The sequence below is a fragment of the Eurosta solidaginis genome, chromosome 1 (genome assembly GCF_040869045.1).
Source record: "Eurosta solidaginis isolate ZX-2024a chromosome 1, ASM4086904v1, whole genome shotgun sequence".
Taxonomy (NCBI): Eukaryota; Metazoa; Arthropoda; class Insecta; order Diptera; family Tephritidae; genus Eurosta; species Eurosta solidaginis.
This window is the reverse complement of record NC_090319.1, coordinates 120,095,967-120,121,074: the sequence shown is the minus strand read 5'-3', so window position 1 is coordinate 120,121,074 and position 25,108 is coordinate 120,095,967. Positions and strand designations below refer to the sequence as shown.

The 25,108-nt window shown below is 41.6% G+C and overlaps 1 protein-coding gene across 1 annotated transcript; it reads right to left on the bottom strand.

Annotated features, from left to right (window-relative positions):
• Positions 1-1,091: 1,091 nt before the first annotated feature.
• Positions 1,092-25,052, bottom strand: LOC137236778 (uncharacterized). The gene is made up of 2 exons (XM_067759765.1): positions 24,851-25,052; positions 1,092-5,736 (listed from the first exon to the last, which is right to left on the bottom strand). The coding sequence occupies exon 2, from the start codon at positions 4,464-4,466 to the stop codon at positions 2,031-2,033; it is 2,436 nt and encodes an 811-aa protein (XP_067615866.1). The 5' UTR covers positions 4,467-5,736; positions 24,851-25,052; the 3' UTR covers positions 1,092-2,030.
• Positions 25,053-25,108: the final 56 nt, after the last annotated feature.

Below are 25,108 nucleotides of genomic sequence, written 5' to 3'. Positions count from 1 at the left end.
GGGTTGCCGCACTTGAAACATTTAATAACTCCGGCATTCTTCTGTTGAGATCCCCTAAGTGCTTCCAAAATTGTGTCTACCCACTCCGGCCTTTCTACTTCCACACGATGAGCTTTGTATGCTGGTTTACTCAATAATGACGCCGTTTCCTGAGTCAATGCATGGGATACCGTTTCAGAAAATGTTTGCTTTGGGTTCGCGTATGTGGCTCGCTTCGTTTCGACGTCCCGTATGCCATTTATAAAGCTTTGAATCTTCACTCTTTCCGTGTATTCCACGGGTGCGTCCGCATTTGCAAGATGAGCCAATCTTTCAATATCTGAAGCAAACTCCTGCAATGTCTCATTTGCTTTTTGGTAGCGGTTTTGCAACTCAATTTGGAATATCTGTTTCCTATGCTCGCTTCCATAACGTCGTTCTACAGCAGCCATCAATGTTTCATAACTGTTCCGTTCGTACTCTGGAATCGTCTGTAAGATTTCCGCTGCAGGCCCTTTCAATGCCACGAACAGTGCAGCAACTTTATCTTCCGCATTCCAGTTGTTCACTGCTGCGGTCTTCTCAAACTGTAGCTTGAAGACCTGGAAAGGAACAGAACCGTCAAAGGATGGTGTTTTTACCTTTGGATTACTCGCTGAAACTGCTGGGCGATTCATTTGCAACTCCTGTATACGACCTCTCAAAGCTTCTATCTCGGCATCAATTTTGTCCTCGAGCTGCACAATTTTTGTATCCTGTGCTTCCAGCTTTGATGTTACCCTTATCTCCTGTGCCTCCAGCTGCGAGGATATGCGGGCCTCCTGTGCTTTCAACTGCTCAGCGACCTGAGATGTCATATATGTCTTTTGCTCTTCCAGTTGAGTTTCCATCTTGGATGTAATCTGTGTCGACATTTCTGACATACGCGTTTCTTGTGCTTCAATCTTCGATGTTATGCGTGTCTCCTGCGATTCCAGTTGAGATGACATTTGTGTCGACATTTCTGAAATGCGTGCCTCCTGTGCTTCCATCTTGGATGTTACTGCCCATGTTTGAGCAGTTATTGCAGCCAATATCATGTTCAAGTCTGTGCTCGTAACTGTCTGGGATGTTTCGTTTTTCTCTTCAATTTTTGTTGTTGTCTCGTCCCCATCAGGATAAAAGACAAACTCGTCCACATCAATTCCTTCCGATTCCATTACCTCTCGTAGCCGTGCTTGAAGTTCGATCTTATTGCCAGTTGTATTTAATCCACGGTTCTCCAACTCCTTTTTCAGTTGCTGGATCTTCAATTCACTGAACTTTGCCATGTCCTTGTTGTCTGCTGGAATTTATTCAACAATTCCTCTTCTGACACCAATTGTAACGAATTTACTTGCAAATCCTCTTATTTGCAATCCTCTGCTAAGTTCGAATCACTAAACTGTTGAATAAATAACTCCAATTTGTAATAATGCAAAATGGCCTTTATTAAAGTACTTCACAATACACTCAACTGTGCAACGAATAGCTTGCTTAATAACCACACTGATTGATAGCTCAATGAAACTCTACTATTCAAAATAATACTGCTATTGCTCGCTAGATATCGTCTTAATCGCAACTGCTTGACAACTCAAATCAAACTGAATTACTTCTTACTCGCCTGCACCGCTTTTATAGTTTACGCTGCATACTTCTAGGCTCTTCGATTTCCAGAAGTTACTAGTTGTTTCGGCTACAAAATCGCCAGCCACAACTACGTGCACAAATTATTGCTCTCTCTTGTGACAACTCAGATAAGGTATATGCATGTGTTTGTAGTTTACAGTCTCCCTCACACACATAAGCGTATAAGTAAATTCATCTGTGTGTGACATCTCATCTCTCGCTGCCTTGTATGTAAATGTTGCTCGTCGGAATGTGTACATATGTGTAGACGCAATTATTGATTCGTTTATGTAGATACATAATGATTGAATTATTGATGTGAATTCACGTCACTGCTTAGCATCGGCCTGGAGATGGCAGCACTCCTTAGTTTTGCTAATATTCGTAACACTGCCCTCCACCTAAGTCTGATCGTCCCGATCAGACAAATCTCCCAATCTAAACGCCGCTAGCATCTCCAAATGTACCACCCTTCTAATCCGTGGTTTCCCAGTGGTTTGTATGCGGTAGATGGTATCACTGATCTTCTTCACAACTTTGTACGGGCCTTCCCAACTGCACCGAAATTGGGCTGGGACACCTTTCCGCCGGTGAGGGTTGTTTAACAGTACCAAATCTCCATTCCGGAAACCTTCCGAATTATTTTCCCTGTCGTACCTGTGTTCCATCTTACTACTCATTATTCTGGATCGTTCTCTCGCACTCTGTTGCTTGGCCAATGAAGAACTACTTTGTAGAGCTTGTTCTTGACGGATTGGCTTCACATACTCAGTATCGTTCCGACGTTTCCCAACAAAAGTGCGCGCTGGCTTGAAATCATCCTTGCATTCTTTCTGAAAAATTCTTTCAGTGAATTTAGTGCGTCCATTAGGGTTTGTTGATGCCGGTCTTTTCCTCGCAGGTACTTTTAATTTCGCTTTATTTGGCACATTCGATCCATCAACCTTTGCTCGGTCTACTTTCCTTGACTTTCGTGGTCTCTTTCGAATCTCCTCGACCAGCACTCGCTTACTGCTGAACCCTTTTTCCAAACTGAAGTTAAGTGGCACATCTTGGTTCTCATAATGCATCACCCTTCTCTGCATATCGATCTTGATGTCATGGTCAACCAAGAAATCCACTCCCAATATAACTTCATCAACGATCTCCGCCACAACGAATTTGTGTAGAACCATGACCTTCCCAATTAGGACTTCACATATTACTTCTCCCTGAACTTGGTTATATTCGCCTGTGACCGTACGCAACCTCGCTCCAGGTAATGACTTTATTCCCCTGTAGACCAAATCAGATCGAATCAAGGAATGAGATGCCCCCGTATCTACAGTCAGTACACGCTCTTTACCATCCACATTCACTCTGATGGTAAGACTGCTTGATTTCCTTCCAATCTGCGACACAGATATCACAGGACATTCAACAGCCGGGGCAAGTTTTCGTTCTTTACTTTCGACACGCTCTTGCTCATTTCCGCCAGCTTTGCGTTTACGGCCACCCACATTGTTGGAACTATTAGGACCAAGATCGCAATGACGTGCAATGTGACCTGGGTTGCCGCACTTGAAACATTTAATAACTCCGGCATTCTTCTGTTGAGATCCCCTTAGTGCTTCCAAAATTGTGTCTACCCACTCCGGCCTTTCTACTTCCACACGATGAGCTTTGTATGCTGGTTTACTCAATAATGACGCCGTTTCCTGAGTCAATGCATGGGATACCGTTTCAGAAAATGTTTGCTTTGGGTTCGCGTATGTGGCTCGCTTCGTTTCGACGTCCCGTATGCCATTTATAAAGCTTTGAATCTTCACTCTTTCCGTGTATTCCACGGGTGCGTCCGCATTTGCAAGATGAGCCAATCTTTCAATATCTGAAGCAAACTCCTGCAATGTCTCATTTGCTTTTTGGTAGCGGTTTTGCAACTCAATTTGGAATATCTGTTTCCTATGCTCGCTTCCATAACGTCGTTCTACAGCAGCCATCAATGTTTCATAACTGTTCCGTTCGTACTCTGGAATCGTCTGTAAGATTTCCGCTGCAGGCCCTTTCAATGCCACGAACAGTGCAGCAACTTTATCTTCCGCATTCCAGTTGTTCACTGCTGCGGTCTTCTCAAACTGTAGCTTGAAGACCTGGAAAGGAACAGAACCGTCAAAGGATGGTGTTTTTACCTTTGGATTACTCGCTGAAACTGCTGGGCGATTCATTTGCAACTCCTGTATACGACCTCTCAAAGCTTCTATCTCGGCATCAATTTTGTCCTCGAGCTGCACAATTTTTGTATCCTGTGCTTCCAGCTTTGATGTTACCCTTATCTCCTGTGCCTCCAGCTGCGAGGATATGCGGGCCTCCTGTGCTTTCAACTGCTCAGCGACCTGAGATGTCATATATGTCTTTTGCTCTTCCAGTTGAGTTTCCATCTTGGATGTAATCTGTGTCGACATTTCTGACATACGCGTTTCTTGTGCTTCAATCTTCGATGTTATGCGTGTCTCCTGCGATTCCAGTTGAGATGACATTTGTGACGACATTTCTGAAATGCGTGCCTCCTGTGCTTCCATCTTGGATGTTACTGCCGATGTTTGAGCAGTTATTGCAGCCAATATCATGTTCAAGTCTGTGCTCGTAACTGTCTGGGATGTTTCGTTTTTCTCTTCAATTTTTGTTGTTGTCTCGTCCCCATCAGGATAAAAGACAAACTCGTCCACATCAATTCCTTGCGATTCCATTACCTCTCGTAGCCGTGCTTGAAGTTCGATCTTATTGCCAGTTGTATTTAATCCACGGTTCTCCAACTCCTTTTTCAGTTGCTGGATCTTCAATTCACTGAACTTTGCCATGTCCTTGTTGTCTGCTGGAATTTATTCAACAATTCCTCTTCTGACACCAATTGTAACGAATTTACTTGCAAATCCTCTTATTTGCAATCCTCTGCTAAGTTCGAATCACTAAACTGTTGAATAAATAACTCCAATTTGTAATAATGCAAAATGGCCTTTATTAAAGTACTTCACAATACACTCAACTGTGCAACGAATAGCTTGCTTAATAACCACACTGATTGATAGCTCAATGAAACTCTACTATTCAAAATAATACTGCTATTGCTCGCTAGATATCGTCTTAATCGCAACTGCTTGACAACTCAAATCAAACTGAATTACTTCTTACTCGCCTGCACCGCTTTTATAGTTTACGCTGCATACTTCTAGGCTCTTCGATTTCCAGAAGTTACTAGTTGTTTCGGCTACAAAATCGCCAGCCACAACTACGTGCACAAATTATTGCTCTCTCTTGTGACAACTCAGATAAGGTATATGCATGTGTTTGTAGTTTACAGTCTCCCTCACACACATAAGCGTATAAGTAAATTCATCTGTGTGTGACATCTCATCTCTCGCTGCCTTGTATGTAAATGTTGCTCGTCGGAATGTGTACATATGTGTAGACGCAATTATTGATTCGTTTATGTAGATACATAATGATTGAATTATTGATGTGAATTCACGTCACTGCTTAGCATCGGCCTGGAGATGGCAGCACTCCTTAGTTTTGCTAATATTCGTAACAATATATAGGTCCCGCCCCGCAAATTTGTAGGAAAAATTAAAAAGAGCACGACGCAAATTGGAAGAGAAGCTCGACCTAAAATCTCTTCGGAAGTTATCGCACCTTACATTTATTTTTTTATACTTTTTGTTTTGCACGTTTTCCTTCAAACTCTCAATATCTCATAAACATAAATAAAGTGGCAAGTACACCTAATATAAAACAAATTAGTTTCATTATTTTACTTAGTTTTCAGTTCATTGTCATATTTCTTAGAGAGACACGTGTATTTGAAATAAATTCTTTTAGCTCGACTAGTGACAAAAATCCATCCCGCAAAGTGTTTGATAACCAATCGACCGAGTGTTTGATAACCACTAAAACACGACTTCTTTTCTGATAAGTCCGTTGTTTCATCAAAATTAATGACAATGTGTTTGCACAAAGATCCCAGCCTTCTCTTTTTAATGTCTCGCCTAAATTATCTCCTAGGCGAAATGTATTGTTCTGCTACATTTTATTGACTGAGCAATTTTTGTGGTAAGAATTTTATTGAAAAATCTGGAAAATGATATGTAGGTTAATGAATGTGTGGTAAATTATGTGAGGAGTATTTTGAATTTATACCTTAGTGAAAAAGAAAGAAAAGTACCAAAATCGTGGCTACTGCCTAAAAAGGACGTTGCAGTGACAAGCACCATTAAGGTACTAGCCCTACCATCTGTGGAACGATTTAATATGACCACATTGAACCTTCAAGGTCATTCCGCACCTATCCCCTAATTACATGAGGACTTGGGGTCGCAAGAGCCTCGCATTCTAAAAATGTGTGATACATGCATATTTGTACCAAGATTAGCTTCGCGTGTGTGAGGTTGAAAATTGGGTTGCGGAAGCTATGAATTGCGCTTATCAACCCCTTGAATTCCTTAGGCCTCGTCAGTTACAGCAGGTGTAGGAAATGGGGGGGCAGGATGAAACGGCTGAGCACGTTCTGGGTGGGTTGGGATTGAAATCCCAAATCAAAACAATTTCACATTTGTTTGCTTTAATAATTTATTTCAACAGCTGCAAAGTCAGCCATAGTATTTCTGCGTTAACCACCCTTACCACCATAGACGGCCCTCGGGTTAAATTTTAGTGCCCCACGGTTAAAAAGAAATATAAATAATGGTTGCTAGAGGAAGCCTCCTAGATGCCAAAAAAAATATCCCGTCTTCTGGTTTTTGTACAATTAAGTTTTATTTACTTCCCAACTATTCACCAAGGTGGACCTGTTCCAGTTCTAGGGAAAAGTTAGCAGTATTTCCGCGTGAAATATCAAATGAAGCAATATTCCCTTGCATATTACAGATGCCCGGACCCCTTTTGCATTTAAATTAACTCACAACTCTAGGCCAAGGTGGATAAATCAATACATATTTAGCAATTAAATATTAGTAGATACATATAGCTTTTAAATAATGAAGTTTATCTAGTTTACTACTATTTTTAACAATTTTCTTTATATTTCGGCGACGTTTTAAATTTACTTTTTTGGTTTGCACTCATATTCTCGACTGAAGCTCCTCCAAGTTTGTTTTGATTAAAATCATTTCCTTTCCCAGTTCTTTTATGATTGCATACCACAGTTTCTTCTGCCAACAACTTTTTGTCTTCGGTGCCAGACTTCGATCGAATTTTGTGTGCGTGGAAAATTTCTTTAGAAGTGTATGCTGCACTCCAAAATATAGGATGATGTTTAGAATTGTTCGTTCCCGTTTTTCCAGTTATGTATTTTCTCTAAACCAAATACTGAACTTTTTAAAATCTTCATACGGAGTATGTCGACGACGATGAATAAAAGGCGAGAGGTTTTTAATATGTATGAACAAACCCAGCAGACAATTAAATCAGCTCAGTAGCCCAGTAATATATTGTAACGAATTTACTTGCAAATCCTCTTATTTGCAATCCTCTGCTAAGTTCGAATCACTAAACTGTTGAATAAATAACTCCAATATTGAATAATAGAAAAATGGCCTTTATTAAAGTACTTCACAATAACACTTATACTTTGCTACTCGCTGGCTTAATAACCAAACTGATTGATAACTCAAATGAAACTCTACTATTGGCCGCCAGATTGCGTGCTTAATCAAACTGATTAATAGCTCAACTCAAACTGAATTACTTCTTACTCGCCTGCCCCGCTTTTATAGTTTACGCTGCATACTTCTAGGCTCTTCGATTTCCAGAAGTTACTAGTTAGTTTCGGCTACAAAATCGCCAGCCACAACTACGTGCACAAATTATTGCTCTCTCTTGTGACAACTCAGATAAGATATATGCATGTGTTTATGCATTGCCGCTCCGCTGCTCGTATACGTACATATGTGTAGACGCAATTATTTATTCGTTTATGTAGATACATAATGATTGAATTATTTATGTGAATGTTTGTAGTTTACAGTCTCTCGCGCATACATAGGCGTATAAGTAAATGCATCTGTGTGTGACATCTTTCGGCTGCCTTATATATGTGTATACATGATTTGATTATTGACGTAAATACTGCTTATCGTGGCCTTGGCATCGCCTTAGTGATGGTATAACTTAGTGATGTTGATATCCGTGACACTGCCCTCCACCTAAGTCTGATCGTCCCGATCAGACAAATCTCCCGATCTAACTGCCGCTAGCATCTCCAAATGTACCACTCTTCTAATCCGTGGTTTCCCAGTGGTTTGTATGCGGTAGATAGTATCACTGATCTTCTTCACAACTGTGTACGGGCCTTCCCAACTGCACCGAAATTTGGCTGGAACATCTTTCCGCCGGTGAGGGTTGTTTAACAGTACCAAATCTCCCGCGAAGAAACCTTCCGAATTAAAGTTCTTGTCATGCCAGTGTTTCATCTTACTACTCATTACCCTGGGCCGTTCCTTCACACTCTGTTGTTTGGTCAATGAACCACTTCGTATAGCTTGCGCTGGACGGATTTGCTTTGCATAATCGGTATCGTTCCCACATTTCACAACAGTAGTGCGCTCCGGTTTGAAACTACCCTCGCATTCTTTCTCGGAAATTCGTTGCTTCGTTTTCCTGCGTCTTTTAGGTTTTGTCAATGTCAGTGTTTCTCTCGCAGGTACTTTTGATTTTGATTTATTTGGCCCATTCGATCTATCAACCTTTGCCTTTGACTTTCGTGGTCCTTGTCGAGTCTTTTCCACCAGTACCCGATTACTGCTGAACCCTTTTTCCAAACTAAAGTTAAGTGGTATGTCCTGGTTCTTATAGCGCATAATTTTTCTCTGCATATCGATCCTGACGTCATGGTCAACCAAGAAGTCCACTCCCAATATGACTTCATCAACGATCTCCGCCACAACGAATTTGTGTAGAACCATGACTTTCCCAATTAATACCTCACATACCACTTTGCCTTGGACTTGATTATACTCGCCGGTGACCGTACGCAACCTTGCTCCAGGTAATGACTTTACTCTCCTGTACACCAAATCAGATCGAATCAAGGAATGAGATGCCCCCGTATCTACAGTCAGTACACGCTCTTTACCATCCAAATTCCCTCTGATGGTAAGACTGCTTGATTTCCTTCCAATCTGCGACACAGATATCACAGTACATTCAATAGTCGGGGCGAGTTTTCGTTTTTTACATCCGACACGCTCTTGCTCATTTCCGCCAGCTTTGCGTTTACGGCCACCCACATTGTTGGAACTATTAGGACCAAGATCGCAATGACGTGCAATGTGACCTGGGTTGCCGCACTTGAAACATTTAATAACTCCGGCATTCTTCTGTTGAGATCCCTTTAGTGCTTCCAAAATTGTGTCTACCCACTCTGGCCTATCTACTTCCACACGGCGTGCTTTGAAAACTGGCTTACACAGAAGCGACGCTGTTTCCTGAATCAGAGCTTGTGACACCGTTTCTGCAAATGTTGGCTTTGGGTTTGCGTATGTAGCTCGCTTTGTTTCGGCGTCCCGTATGCCATTTATAAAGCTCTGAATTTTTACCCTTTCAGTGTATTCCACGGGTGCATCCGCATTTGCAAGATGAGCTAATCTTTCAATGTCCGAAGCAAACTCCTGCAAAGTCTCGTTAGCTTTTTGGTAGCGGTTTTGCAATTCTATTTGAAATATCTGTTTCCTGTGTTCGCTTCCGTATCGCCGTTCTACAGCACTCATCAATGTTTCGTAGTGGTTCCGCTCGTACTCTGGGATGGTCTGTAAGATTTCCGCGGCAGGCCCTTTCAGTGCCACGAACAGAGCTGCAACTTTATCTTCAGCATTCCATTGGTTCACTGCTGCGGTCTTCTCAAACTGTAGCTTAAAGACCTGGAAAGGAACAGAACCGTCAAAGGATGGTGTTTTTACCTTTGTATTGCTTGCTGAAACAGCTGGGCGGTTTAATTGCAACTCTTGTATACGACCTCTCAAAGCATCCACCTCGGCTTCGATTTTTTCCTCAAACTGCGTTATTTTCTCGTCCATACGTGCTTCAAGTTTTGATGATACACGCGCCTCTTGCGCTTCGAGTTGTACTGTTATGCGTGCCTCTTGTTCTTTCAGTTGTGTCTCCATCTTTGATGTAATCTGTGTCGACATTTCTGCCATACGCGTTTCTTGTGCTTCAATCTTCGATGTAATCTGTGTCGACATTTCTGACATACGCGTTTCTTGTGCTTCAATCTTGGATGTTATGCGTGTCTCCTGCGATTCCAGCTGAGATGACATGTTGGTGGATATTTGTGATGACATTTCTGTTATACGTGCCTCTTGCGCTTCCATCTTGGATGTTACTGTCGATGTTTGAGCAGTTATTGCAGCCAATATCCTGTTCAAGTCTGTGCTGGTAACCGTCTGCGATGTTTCGTTTTTCTCTTCAATTTTTGTTGTTGTTTCGTCCCCATCAGGATAAAAGACAAACTCGTCCACATCAATTCCTTGCGACTCCATTACCTCTCGTAGCCGTGCTTGAAGTTCGATCTTATTGCCGGTTGTATTTAATCCACTGTTCTCCAACTCCTTTTTCAGTTGCTGGATCTTCAATTCACTGAACTTTGCCATGCCCAAGTTGTATTCCCAATCTTCGGAATTTATTCAACAATTCCTCTTCTCGCGCATACATAGGCGTACAAGTAAATGCATCTGTGTGTGACATCTTTCGGCTGCCTTATATATGTGTATACATGATTTGATTATTGACGTAAATACTGCTTATCGTGGCCTTGGCATCGCCTTAGTGATGGTATAACTTAGTGATGTTAATATCCGTGACAATATTTTAATTTGCGTTGTTTGCTAAATTTATTATGAAATGACAGGGTATTTGCTACTAATTCGTTATAGTATAACAACATCTCTTCTGGAGGAACAAATGCCAGGCTTTTTAGCATACGGACATGCACACTAAAATTGGATTCAATTCCATGTTTCCTCGTTAGCCCCTCTTTCTGAATGCGCCTCCAAATAATTTGGCCAAAATGAAACAAAACAGCCCTTATATCATGCATTAGGAAAGTATTCTTTGGCTGCAGATGCTATGGTTTTGCAAAGTCGGCAAATTTTGGAATGGGATTGAAGCTTATACTTTTGAAAGCAGCTAAAAAACATAATCTGTGAGGCAAAAAATTAGTGGTACAAAGCCTTGAATTGTAAAAAAAATGTGGTAAGATCGTTGGCACCACATAGAATGTACCGTGAACTCCCCAAAGCTTCTAATGAATATGATGTGCCGAGTATAATATATTTCTCATCTCCGAAAATGCACTCACTTAAAACAAACAGATAACCTTAATACTCAACGACCTTATCCGCATATTTAAACGACCCTATCATACACGTCACGGCTCCTGTTAAAAATATCAATACGTAGGCACACATACTTACCAGGAGAGGCTTTATCCTTCGCAAGAACACTCAAAGTGGTGATACAGAAGCTACTACCCTAACGTAGTGGACAGTGGAACTAGTCTGAAAATTGAAGCTACGCGGTCATCCATAATGAGCTCTTATATCATAAGGCCAGGAAACAACAGTTTGGACTGAACATATAACCTTAAAATCTTCCAACTTAAAATCGGTCAACTTTCATTCCAAAATATCGTTTTGGTTTAACGAAGACTAATGAAATCAATGTTTCGAACACAAACGTCTGGAAAATTTGGTCTACATTTTAAAAACTCTATGCAGGGTCCTTGTAAAATTTAAATTCAGTAAATAAATTTATTAAGCGCGCCATCTGTCGCTTGTTAGCTTAAAAGAATATAAATACACTTGTGCTGCCACCTAGTTCTTACTGAACTATTTTTTTTTTTTTTTGTGAGACTTTGAGCAATGAAGCTGAAATAATTAAAAATGCGTCTAAGCGATACATCTGAAGGCCTGAAGAAGTTTAACGAGTTAGGTGGTAGAATTACTTGCATGGAGGATATATTTGAGAGGATTGGGCACCTCGAAAATGAAATAGCCACTCTTAAACATAGAGTATGTACGCAGGAAAACATTATCTCAAAGCAATAACTCCAAATTGCTGCATGCGACGTCCGAGTTAATGGAATTCCCTTTGATAACAGGGAAAACAAAAGATTTTCCACCACCTCTGCTTCACATTAAACTTACAGCCCTCCCCCCCCCCCCTAAAAAGCCTCTTTCGGTAGAAACGTAAACTAACCCACGGCACAGTTTATCCGGTCGTTATCATTAAATTTCACTCGCCCGCCGACCAAAATACGCTGTTAAAAAGGAATGCGAGCTTCAGGTGCCTCAATAACACCAAAGGGCTGCGACTCGTGCATGTGGGAATAAATTCCATTGAACCTATCATTGTTAATGTATCGCTGGCCAAAAATAAATATGAGATATTCAAGGCTGCAATCCCTCTAAAGAGAAGAAAAAAGGTTTCATCATCAAAAGGTTTCGTCTTCACAATGGGGAGTATGGTGCATATACAGCGAAAAATTAGCGACCGACCCGAAGAAATTCCCTGCCTGAGTTTTCTCGAGTGTCTCGGGAGAATCGTCCGAGAAAACAATACTTCCTTTCGAGAAGACGACACGCCGGATGCGCACAACGCCATGGAAGGTCACCAAGAACCAAACTTAGAATGTTCTTATTATAAATATATATATTTGCTTCTTTCTAGTCTATTCCTCCTCTGTCTTTTAATCCGCCTACAAAATCACAAAATATTCAATTATGTTATATAGAAAGCATGATGAGTTAAGGTTTCTGGCTGAATGTTAGCATCACTAAGCTCTTAGTAAATAAATGCACAACAACAATAAAGCAAGCAGCCACACTTATGTACATGAACACATCAAAGTGATCCATTTACACTCGTACATAGAAGTCGACGAAGAATATCTCGTATATAGCTAAATAACGAATTATACGATACACCTGTTCCATGTTCGTGAAAAATCTAGACCTTAGGAGAAATATGCGAACGAGGCAACAGAGAGTATAAAAGCAGCGCAAGCTGAGGCATAACTAATCAGTTTTGATTTAAACACACTTTTGTGAAGTACGTGATAGTGAAGTATAATTAGTATAATAAAGACCATTTTGCAATACTGAATATTGGAGTTATTTATTCGACAGTTCAGGGATTCGAACGTTAGCAAAAGGTGCATAATTATCAGAAATCCCCAGAATTTGTTACAATACCATATGTGTTTCAGAAACGTGGTTTTCTTCGTATCATAAAAATGAAATGGTGAATATAAATGGATACCAGCTTTTCAGAGCTGATAGAAGTGGTCATGGTGGTGGTGTTGCTATATATGTATGTAAAAAGTAGTTTCTCCTGTAAATTGTATTGTAGTTCTAGTCCCTGGTGTAGTTCTAGTACCTAGCCCGGTGATCTTGTCGAATTTGTGTTTTTTCATGTTGTTTCTGAGAATAATAGTAGGCTTCTTATCGGCTGTACATACAGACCGAATCGACAAGTAATATTTTCTTCCTTTATTGAATTTCTTCAATCGTTACTAATAGAATATGACAGCATTATCATCACTGGGGATTTTAATAGTAACTTACTGGTGGATGCCAGTTTAAAACAAAGCATGGAATCTCTGAAACTCTTTCCCACAAACTGTACTATACCAACGTATTTTACCCACAAAGCAATTGGTTGTTGTTGTTGTTGTATGTATGTATGTATGTATGTATAATTTATTCAGTCTATGATTAAACAATCTTACAGACTAGAATACAAAAGCAAATAAATACTTAAACAAATAATCAACTGAAAACCACAACGAATAACGTAAGTAACATGACTAGGGAAAGCAAAAGATAAAAAGATAATGCAAGTAAAGATTATAGGAACTCTTGCAAAGTTGACTTGAAGATGCTTCTCGACAAAGAAAAATCAATAAAAAACCTCCTTGAGAGTCTATTAAATTCATTTAGTGCCCGAAAAATTGGGTCAAAATTACAATAATTAGCCCTGCAAGCACTCATGTAAAATGGACAAAATGTTCGAAGACGCCGATTGGGTACATTAAATGACACCTTCGCTAAGAGAACTGGGCAATCAAGAGAGCCAACTATTAGATCATAGACGAACATTAGCAGATGTTCTATCCTTCTGGATTCGAGAGGTTGGAGATTTATGAGTAAGCAGCGCGAGTGATAAGATGGAATTGGGTCGTCAAAGTTGAGTGAAAATAGACAAAAACGAGTAAATTTTCTTTGAACCCTTTCAATTCTGGCAGCATAGCAGCTATACATAGGATTCCAAACAATTGAGGCGTATTCTAGTTTTGAACGAACGAGAGAGGTATAAAGAGCCTTCCTTGTATAAGGATCCTTAAAGTATTTTGCATATCTATGAAGAAAGGCAAGGTTTCTGTAAGCCTTGGGAAGCATATAAGAGATATGATTGACAAAAGAGAAAGAGGAATCAAAAACAACACCTAAGTCAATAAATTCATTAACCGAAACCAGTCGAGCACCTGCGATATCGTAGAGGGTGGAATATAAGTTAGATGATTTAGTAAACGCCATGTGGAAACATTTATTCACATAGAGGAAGAGATTATTGGCATTACACCATTCAATAAGATTATTTAGGTCATTTTGTAGGAGTAGGGAATCCGACTCGCCATTAACTCTATGAAACAACTTTAAATCATCTGCATATAGAAGGAAAGAGGACGAAAAAAACAGGAACCAATATCATTTATAAAAAGCACAAACAACAAAGGCCCGGGAATGCTACCCTGTGGAATTCCAGACGTTGCATAAAAAGGTAGGGACTTGCAGCCCTCGATTTCAACACATAGAGACCGGTTCGATAGATACGATTTTAACCAAGATAAGAATACAGAGTGAAATCCAATATACTCAAGTTTAGATAGTAAGATTTGATGTGAAACTTTATCAAAAGCCTTTGAGAAGTCGGTATATATGGTATCAACCTGGCAGCCATCCTGAAATGCAGAGATACAGAAATCAGAAAACGACCCTAGATTAGTGACAGTAGAGCGGCCAGCAACAAACCCATGTTGACGTGGGTCAATCACCCTTTTAATGATAAAAGACAACTTCTCCTTTATGATTTTTTCGAAAAGCTTTGAGCATACTGTGAGTTTGGCAATCGGCCTATAGTTAGAAATGTCATTTTTATTACCAGATTAAAAAATAGGACAAATTGAGCTCCTTTTCCATCTATCGATAAAAGTTCCAGAGGACAGAGATAAATTGAAGATATGGCAAATGGGAGCGCAGAGAGTTAAACTACAGTGCTTCAGTAAAAAGGCGCAAAGGCCATCAGTGTCACAACTTAGCGAGGGTTTAAGGGAAAGCATAGCATTGCGAACATCATCCTCTGAGATAATGAGGGAGCCAAAATCAATCTGATCACAAATTCCCGAGCGCGAATGAGAGCATCATCAAAGTTAGATTTAAAGAATTCCGCAAAAAGCTCAACTGTTTCAGTTAGCGACTGGGAGCTTACCCCATTAAAGGTCATACAGATCGGAATATTCGTTGAACCACGTTGTTGTAGCAGTGCTTTGCAATTGGTCGGCCGATTGCATGCTACGCGTCCCCGATATGGTCGCCTAGCCTAAAGGTTAATCACTGGAAGAAAATACAGGCCTGCAAAAACACTGCTGTCAAAACCGCTGCGGGCTGTCTTCTTATGTCCCCCGAACAAACAGATTCTGTTGAATACCCAGAAACCTGGGAATCCCAACAGAAATTTGATTGACGAGGCTACATCTCCCAGGGTCTTAGGAGGTTATGAGGTCTTATGAGAAAATATGGCACCTGAGAACACAACCGTATGAAGCAAAAAAATACAAACAGGTCCTCAGTGATATTCACAAACAGGCGTCGGACCTGGCATGAATTGCCCGGCGAATTCAGTTTTTGAAGAAAAATACCCAGATCTCGCAGAAGAGGAACGCATTCTCTCTAGGGAAGCGAGCGTCACTCTAGCTCAACTTCGATCTGAGTACTGTAACAGGATAAACTCTTACCTATTCAGAATCAACCCCAACATCCATAATGTATGTCCTGCTTGCAATGTGTACCTACATGACACCAAATATTTAATTTATTTTATCAGTCTACAAATTAAACAATCTTACAGACCAAATATACAGACACTTAATTTAAAGATATAATGTACGATATAAATAACATATGCAATATTTTAAAATAATATTTGAACAGTATTTAATTAAACGCTTGACAATTTCAAATTCAAAACTTAGAAGAAAGCAGAAGTTAAAATAGAGTAAATTAATTCTTGTAAGTATCTCAAAAAGACCTCACATAGAGTACTTTCCCGGAAGGGGCACACGAGAATTTATTTTCGCGGCTTAGCGTTCTTTGCTTCATGTCAAATTACAAATTTAATGTGGTTAAAAGATATAATACAAAAAAGCATGGTATAAATATTACAAGGTAAAACCGGTGAGAGCCGAAATGACATTTAAAATTCTCACTGAAATATAACAAATTGTAATATATTTGGTAATTCTATACAACAGCATGACACCAGGGATGCACCTTAACGTTAAGCTAATCGTTTATCAAAAAATTTCCACCGTTTCCGTTGAAACACTTCGAAATATTATCGATAAAGAAATTATCAAAATAAATTGTATCTCGTTTTTAACCGAAACGAAAAGCTTTCGTTAACGTTAAAAACGTTAACAAAAACGTGATACTTTATGTTTGAATTGTGCTGGCAATGCTACAGCCATGGTGAAGCCGTAAGGTGGCAACAACGAGCGCACATACACACACAAACTCTATGTAATTTGTTTGTGTAATTCGTTGGTGGTAATGTCAAAAATACTCTGAGAAATGTTCGTACTGTCAAAATTCAAGAGAAAAGTTGCAATCAGCTTGGCTAATGCTTTCACCTTTAATGACTCCGCCATCAATCAGCTTTGCCAGCATAGTTTGAAATTAATAATCAACATAAACGATTTGATTTCGTTTTGATATGGCAGAAAACGAAACGAAATCATTTCGTTAATTTGACGATCTTAACGTTAATAAACGAAACGAAATGAGTTCGTTTCGTTTATTAACGTTGATTATCGTAACGAAATGATATCGTTTCGTTGGTTAAGCATGCCTGCATGACACTCTTAATACACGTCCAAAAATATCAAGAGGGGTATAAAAAGACGCGTTTTGGATCTAGGATCGCGAATCCGAAAGCAGAGATAAAAATTTTTGGTCTGTCAAGAGATATTTGCAAAAGAAGTTTTGAAAATTTTCATGTGGTTGTTGTAATTTTGATGATTTTGTGGTGCCCACAAAAAAATTGTGAACATAAGTGTTTTGCGCGGATATAGTTTTGGTATCCAAACCGTTGTTGGACCCACCCAAGGTAATGCAGAAAGGTGTTCTGCGCAAAAATACTATAGATCCCATCCACGGTTTCGGAGCACTCTCGGTATTTTTGGACGCGTATTACCAGTGTCATGCTGTCGTATAGAATTATCAAATATTTTTGAGTTCTAACATTAATATTATGATATTTTATCCAAAACCGAATTTTTTGTTGGTGGAAATAACTTTTTTTGGTAAGAAAGAAATCTCAACGGTCAGCCGCATTCGAGATTTTTCAATTCAAGAATTGTATTGTGGTTTCCCGCAAAAAGAAGCATCAGGCCAAGATCCTCTTCTGAGGAATTTTCTTGAACAAAATGTTTAGAAATTTATCTGCGCCTGCGCGACGAGAAGAAAAACCCGACTTACCACCAAGGTGTACGGAAGAGATACATATCTACTAATAATAACAATTTGGTGTGGTATATATCTGAGGAGATTAAGGTTTAGCTTTCCATCCAATTCGAAGGCTACGTATCGTGTATTCGTTTTTCTACGAACTGGCTCACCTAAATACATGTTTTGTGCCGACCCAAAAATTTATCTTCTAAGGCGGACGAACTTTTGGTACCAAAGTAATGCCGAGGGACAATGTTGTTGTTGTTGTAGCGATAAGGTTTCTCCCCCAAGGATTTGGGGAGTGTTATCGATGTGATGGTCCTTTGCCGGATACAGATCCGGTACGCTCCGGTAACACAGCACTATTAAGGTGCTAGCCCGACCATCTCGGGAACGATTTATATGGCCACATTAAGCCTTCAGGCCATACCTCTCTCCCCACCCCCAAGTTCCATGCAGAGCTTGGGGTCACCAGAGCCTCGTCTGTTAGTAAAACAGGATTCGCCGCGGATAGGTGAGGTTGACAATTGGGTTTGGAGAAGCTATATATTGCGCTGGCAACCTGAAAGGGTTGCGCTACACAGCCCCTTGAATTTGGTATTTTAGTCGCTTCTTACGACAGGCATACCTACCGCGGGTATATTCTCACCCCCTAACCCGCCGAGGGAAAATCAATACCATTTATACAAATTTTCTTAAATATTTTCGATGGATAGGCCAACAGCCTCAGCTTAGCTCTACACCACGGCGGCCGCTTCCCAAGGCAGTCGGTTCTATGTACCGGAGCGACTCGGGATTTTTCCCGACCAAGGACTGTCATTTCAGTGTCACCACATTTAATTTGTTGCGTCCCTCCCACAAATTGTCATCCTCCCAGCAGCTCCTTGCAGCAGGACTGCTCCATATTCTCTTGCTCCGGGAAGGTATCGAATCCAATCCGGGTCCGTCTCCTGACCTCGGTCCTGAGAAATGGTTTTGCTGCATCTGCCGGAAAAGAATCTTTTGTGGACGGTCATACTCTGTTCAGTGTGTCTCGTGTAAGGGATGGTTGCATCGGACAGGTTGTTCTGGGCTTGATCCCAAAACCCGACGTCCACGTAACTTTTATAAATCTTTTGTGGCTCCTTGCTGTTCACGCCCAAGGGCGTCCCGTAGTCTACGTCTAAGCGCCCCCCACTACCTTCCAGCAAGCCACAACAAGTACCCGCTGCTGCTCCCGCCCCAAGGCGCCAACAACTCAAACAGGTGCTACCACTCATAACTACAATCTTCGTAGTAGAGTCGGAAGCAATGCTGAGCAACAGCCCCTGCCCCCGTCTTCTCCCCCCCCCCCCCCTCTTTTCCGGCAGAAATCGTGTAGGTCAAGGAAACCGACTCTTAGTCCCTACCTCCTTTTGCACCGTTTGGCAGCACAGAATATATATGTTTGCGACATCCGCCCAATGCAGCTCCTGCCTTGGGTGGTGCCACTTTCCTAGATGTTCTGGTCTCCGCGACGGCAACCCCCCGACGGGTTTCATCGCGCCATGTTGCCAGATCGCAAACCCAAATCATCCGGGTACCCCAATGCTTGCCCAAGGACGCCCAGTCCCAGGGCCACAACAGCAATTGCGTCCTGGCCTTCCTCAACCCAGGCGTAGTCACCCGTCACTTACCCCCAGAGTGGCGACGTCTCCCCCCATGCACTTCAGAATTCTGCAGTTAAACTGTAATGGACTAACTGGGAAGATTACGGAGATAGTCAATTTCATGAAGCGGCACAACATCCGCATTGCTGCGATTCAAGAGACTAAACTCACAGCACGATCTGCATTGCAGACCTGCTCTGGGTATAATGTCCACAGAAAAGATCGCGAGAGCGGAAATGGAGGCGGCCTCGCGTTTATAATACACCACTCTGTGCAATATCACATATTTGATCCTGGCATCGACCGCAGGGACAATGTCTTAGAACGTCAAGGCCTATCTGTCCGGTCAGGCGATGCAAACCTAGAAATCATCAACATCTACATCCCCCTGCCACCTGTTGCCCCAGTGGATACCGCCCTAACATCAGAGCCTTACTCACTGGCAACAATCGCATTATCTTAGGCGATTTCAATGCCCATCATGATCTATGGCAATCAAATTTGCGGGCGGACAGTAGGGGTGAGATGTTGGCGGATCAAATAGAAGAAACGACGTTCTGCACAATAAACGGAGACGCCCCCACACGTATGGTAGGAAGCTGTCACAGTTCGCCAGATATCTCAATCGTGAGCGCAGAACTCGTAAACTGCGTCAACTGGCAGCCGATGGTAACATTGGCATCCGACCACCTGCCTATACTTATTTCGCTCGAGCGTACCGCCGACTTTATCGTCACCGAAAAACGCACTTTCATAAACTTTAAAAAAGGAAAGTGGAAAGAATATAAATCTTTTACAGACCTCTTTGCTGCCCTCCCTATTCCGACTGATGCCCGCCAAGGGGAGCGTGCCTTCCGCAAGGTCATTGAATCCGCCTCGGCACGTTTCATCCCCGCCGGGAGAATTCCCGAAATCTGGTCCCACTTCCGGGCGGAGGCCGCAAACTTAGCGAGAGAATGTGACCTTATAAGGCAGCTTGATCCAGGCGACCCCCAAATAAGGGATATAAACCAACGCATCAGGCTGCTTGTGGATGAACACAAGCGGGCGAAATGGGAGGAGCACCTAAGAGGTTGTAACCTCTCTACCGGTGTGGGTAAACTTTGGTCCACCGTAAAGTCCCTATCGAATCCGACTAAGCACAAAGACAAAGTTTACATGGGATTCAAGGGGTTGTGTAGCGCAATATATAGCTTCTCCAACCCAATTGTCAACCTCACCTTCGAGCGGCGAATCCCGTTTCACTAACAGATGAGGCTCTGGCGACCCCAAGCTCCTCATGGAACTTGGAGGTGGGGAGGGAGGGATGGCCTGAAGGTTCAATGTGGCCATATAAATCGTTCCCGAGATGGTCGGGCCAGCACCTTAATGGTGCTGTTACCGGAGCGTATCGGATCTGTATCCGACAAAGGACCATCACATCGATAACACTCCCCAAAGCCTTCGGGGAGTAACCTAATCGCTACAACAACAACAACAACAACAACAACAAAGTTTACATCGCCTTTGGCGACAAAGTGCTGTCGGATGCGAAAAAATGCGTGAGTGCTTTCTGCCGACAATATATAATGCATTCTACGGTCGACAAAGATAGACATAGGGCCAACAGACACGCACATAAACACAAATTCAGCGCGTCACCAATCACCATCACCGCTAAAGAGGTTGAGGACGCCATTGGTCGCGCTAAACCATCCAAAGAAGTGGGCCCAGACGGCATAGCCATGCCGATGCTTAAAAGCCTAGGGAAAGAGGGTAAACCAGCTAACATAGGAGAGTCGTATCGTCCGATATCTCTCCTATCGCCAGTAGCAAAGAAGCTCGAAGCCATTTTGCTCCCTTATTTCCAAGCAAATTTGCAGCTAGCCTCCCATCAGCATGGCTTCAGAAAACTCCATAGCACCACCTCCGCGCTAAATGCCATTAGCACCCAGATAAATTGCGGTTTAAATCAAAACCCCCACCATAGAACAGTACTCGTAGCGCTAGACCTATCAAAAGCTTTTAATACGGTCAACCATGGCTCGTTACTGCAAGACCTGAATGGGTCTACCCTTCCCCATGTCTTAAAAGGTGGACCGCAAATTATCTGGGTGGTCGGCAGGCATCGGTGCAATTTAGAAACGAAATATAAAAGCCAAGGAGAATTAAACAAGGGGTGCCACAGGGTGGTGTCCTATCCCCACTTTTGTTTAATTTCTACATATCTAAGCTACCTTCACCACCGGAAGGAGTCACAATCGTTTCCTACGCCGATGACTCCACAGTAATGGTCACAGGCCCAGGCCCACAGATCGATGCGCTATGCAATAAAATAAACGGCTACCTCCCTGATCTCTCCAGTTTTTTCGCCTCGCGAAACCTGGCATTATCACCGACTAAATCTTCCGCGACCTTATTTACAACATGGACGTCCTAAATGTCGACCATTTTGAACATCCACGTCGATGGCTCTACGCTACCGACTGTCCTACACCCCAAAATCTTGGGTGTGACGTTTGATCATGATCTACATTTTGGTGAGCACGCAGCCGCAATTGTTCCGAGAATTCAGAGCCGTAACAAACTCCTCAAATCCCTTGCTGGCAGTACCTGGGGAAAAGATAAAGAAACGCTCATGACTACATACAAAGCAATTAGCCAGCTGATTACGTGCTACGCGTCACCCATATGGTCGCCAAGCCTAAAAATTACCCACTGGAAGAAGCTACAGGCCTGCCAAAATACTGCTCTCAGAATTGCCACGGGCTGTCTTTTTATGTCCCCAGAACACCATCTGCATAATGAGGCGAGAATACTCCCCATCAGGGAGAGAAATGAGATGCTGACCAAACAGTTTCTGTTGAATACCCAGAAACCTGGGCATCCCAACAGACATCTGATTGACGAACCAGCACCGCCTAGGGGCCTAAGGAGTAATCTCCGTAAGCATTTTGAGGAAATACGGCACCTGAGAACCCAGCCGTATGAAGCGAAAAAACACAAGCAGGTCCTTGGTGAACTCCACAAACAGGCGTCGGACCTTTATGCCGGTAATTGTCCGGTGAATCCAGTACTCAAAGTAAAGTATCCAAAACTTGCGGAAGAGGAACGCATACTCCCCAGGGAAACGCGTGTCACTCTGGCTCAACTTCGTTCTGGATACTGTAACAGGTTAAACTCTTACCTATCCAGAACCAACCCTGACATACAAAATGTATGCCCCGCCTGCAATGTGTCCCCACATGACACCAACCATCTCTTTAATTGTAATGTGGAACCAACGCCTCTAACACCCCTTTCCCTATGGTACACCCCTGTTGAAACAGCAAGTTTCCTTGGACTCCCGTTAGAGGATTTGGTGACAGTTTTTGAGCGGTCGCGTCTGTTAGGTGGGGCGAAGCACTGCTACAACAACAACACCATGGCGGCAGACTTTGACCGTTCAGCCGGTAAATTCAGCCTCCACGAACTATCATACTACAACTGGACGATGATGTTCAGCTAATCTGCGAAGAGCTACAGCGTATTTGCTGGCGTGGACAAGTTATGGGAAGATCTCCACTGGGTTCGGGGAAGCAGGTGGGGGAAGACTTTGATCTCCCTTGGTGCCCCCTGTTGGCGTCAGTTATCGCGGAAGAGGGTTAGCTGGAGTGACTTGTTACGCAACGACCAGCATCTCCTTAACGGTTAAGCGCCAATTAAAAAATGCATCTTCCAACCGCGAGGAAAAGGGCCAAAACAAACCAAAGAATACCTCCAAAATCATTTTTTCCGCACTAGCGAAGACACTTGAGACTGCTGATCTCCAACATTCGCTTCTCAATTAGAAGAGGTTAAAAAGTAAGGTCTCTCTTTTGTCCCTTTGCAAAAATAGGACGTGTTGAGGCATCCACTATATAGGTAACTAATTTTTTTGCCATATATGTAAATAAAAGCCGATTTCAAAGCTTTTCGAAATATTTTTTTCACTTATTTCATAAGCCTTTTATTTTTCTGGAATTAAAAAAGAGAAAGATGTCAAACCAACAATTTTTTTTTTGGTTTGCTTTGGTTTGGCATTTCAACAAAGTTTAAGAGAGTGATTTTAAAATTTTTTTAAAAATCAAAAAACCATTATGGCCGCCAAGAAGAGCAAATCGTTTTACCTGGTAATATTTATACCATGCTAAAAAGCGAGTCACAGGCTTCAAAATCTTTACAGTGTTTATTAAAATCACGACATAAGCAGCGAAGTGGTTGGTGCATTTCATAATTCGATCTACATTTAGCTACAAAAATTTAAATAAAATGTCTAGATGGCCTAATTGTAACATTAAACTTGATTTCCCACGCAAAAATAGACTCTTTATTGACCCTCTTATTAGTTTTAAAATAAATAGGACGCCAAGCATCTCCCTGCGGCTCTGTAATGTGCGTAACTGTAATAGTTTTAACCGGTTGCAGTAGGGGGGAAGATTTTTTGGGGGATCCAATGGTGTTTTAAAGCAAAAAGCAAAAATTGTTTCTGGACCGATTCCAGCTTGTCAGAATGAACCTGATAAAGCGGATTCCAAATTATTGAAGCGTATTCCAAAATAGGCCTGACCAACGATATAAAGAGTTTTTGTAACGTATGGGTCATTGTATTCTTTAGACCAACGTTTAACGATAGCCAAAGTACCTTTAGCCCTATTCACACAAGATTCAATCTGAAATTTAAAATCCAGTTTTGGGTCTATTGTAACGCCTAGATCAACAAAGTTAGTGACTTGCTTGATTAAATAATCGCCAATAGCATAATCATGGGATTGGAAGGACCTCCTTGTAAAACACATGAACTTACACTTCGGTAGGTTTAGTGGGGAGGCGTTTACATTACACCAATCAACTAGATTATTCAGATCAGCCTGAAAAAATTCCCACGGGTAAGCGGATAGACATTATAAGTTTGACAGCATAAGCGTCATCATAACTCTTCAACTGCAATGTGGAACCAACGAATGTAACACTTCTCCCACTATGGTATACTCCTGATGACCTTCCTTGGACTCCCCTTAGAGGACATTGACGACAATTTGTAATCGGTGGCGCCTATTGGATGGGGCGAAGCACTGTGTGAGGGCCAGGAGGCGTTGTTGTTGTTGTTGTAGCGATTAGGACACTTCCTGGCTTTGGGGAGTGTTATCGATGTTGATAGCCCTATGCCCGATGCAGTTCCGGTACTTTCCCCGACCAACTCGGGAACGATTTGGTATCCGCAAACAAAGCATTAAAAACTTTTACGGCTTTTACGGCTTTCTGACAAATGCACTTCACCGAAAATTTTTCTGAGTTGCGCTTTATTTGACTAAATAAGATTCTTTATTCTAATAATAACTGAATTGATGCGCACAACCCCATATGTCCTTTTTGCCAGGTACGGTAGTTGCGACCAAGGTTCCTTATTATGTATATATGTATGCATACATAATTTGGCGAAAGTCTAGAACAGGGGTCGAATGCTAATATATATTTCAAAAAGGGCACAATATCTATGTATACTAAATAAATATGTATATATCTATTTTTCAATTTAGCTCAAATTATTTTTGTCTAAGCAGAAAACATTTACGTCAACGTTTTACAAGACTGCATCATCTAATTTTTACCAAGAATTATCAAAGGAAAAAAGGCCCTAATATAATTAACAAGTTGCATCCAAAAAAGTAGACATTTCCTTTTACTATGTATGCCTGCCGAACCAAGGGTGCTGTGGATTCATCGTCTATTATTTGCCTTCCGGAAATGATGAAATAATCAGTTCTAGTTTACTTAATATGTAAACTTTTAGTTCGAAATCGTTCTCCATAAAAATATTGCAGAAATAAAGCTTCTTACCTCTTTGTTTCTCTGATTTGTTATATCATTAAAGATTAGTAAGTCTTATTTTAACTCGCACTAAAATCCACGTCTTGTCTATACCAAAAAATTGATTCCGACAATCGCTTAGTACAGCATTGTTACAAGTAAAAGTACATACTCGAGTACTTTGCTGATGATCCGAGTTTTTTGGTAGTCGATTACCACGTATAAGTACCTTATTAAGCTGCAGACATTAGTTACGTTCCATTGAGACTTGAGCGAGATACGGATAGA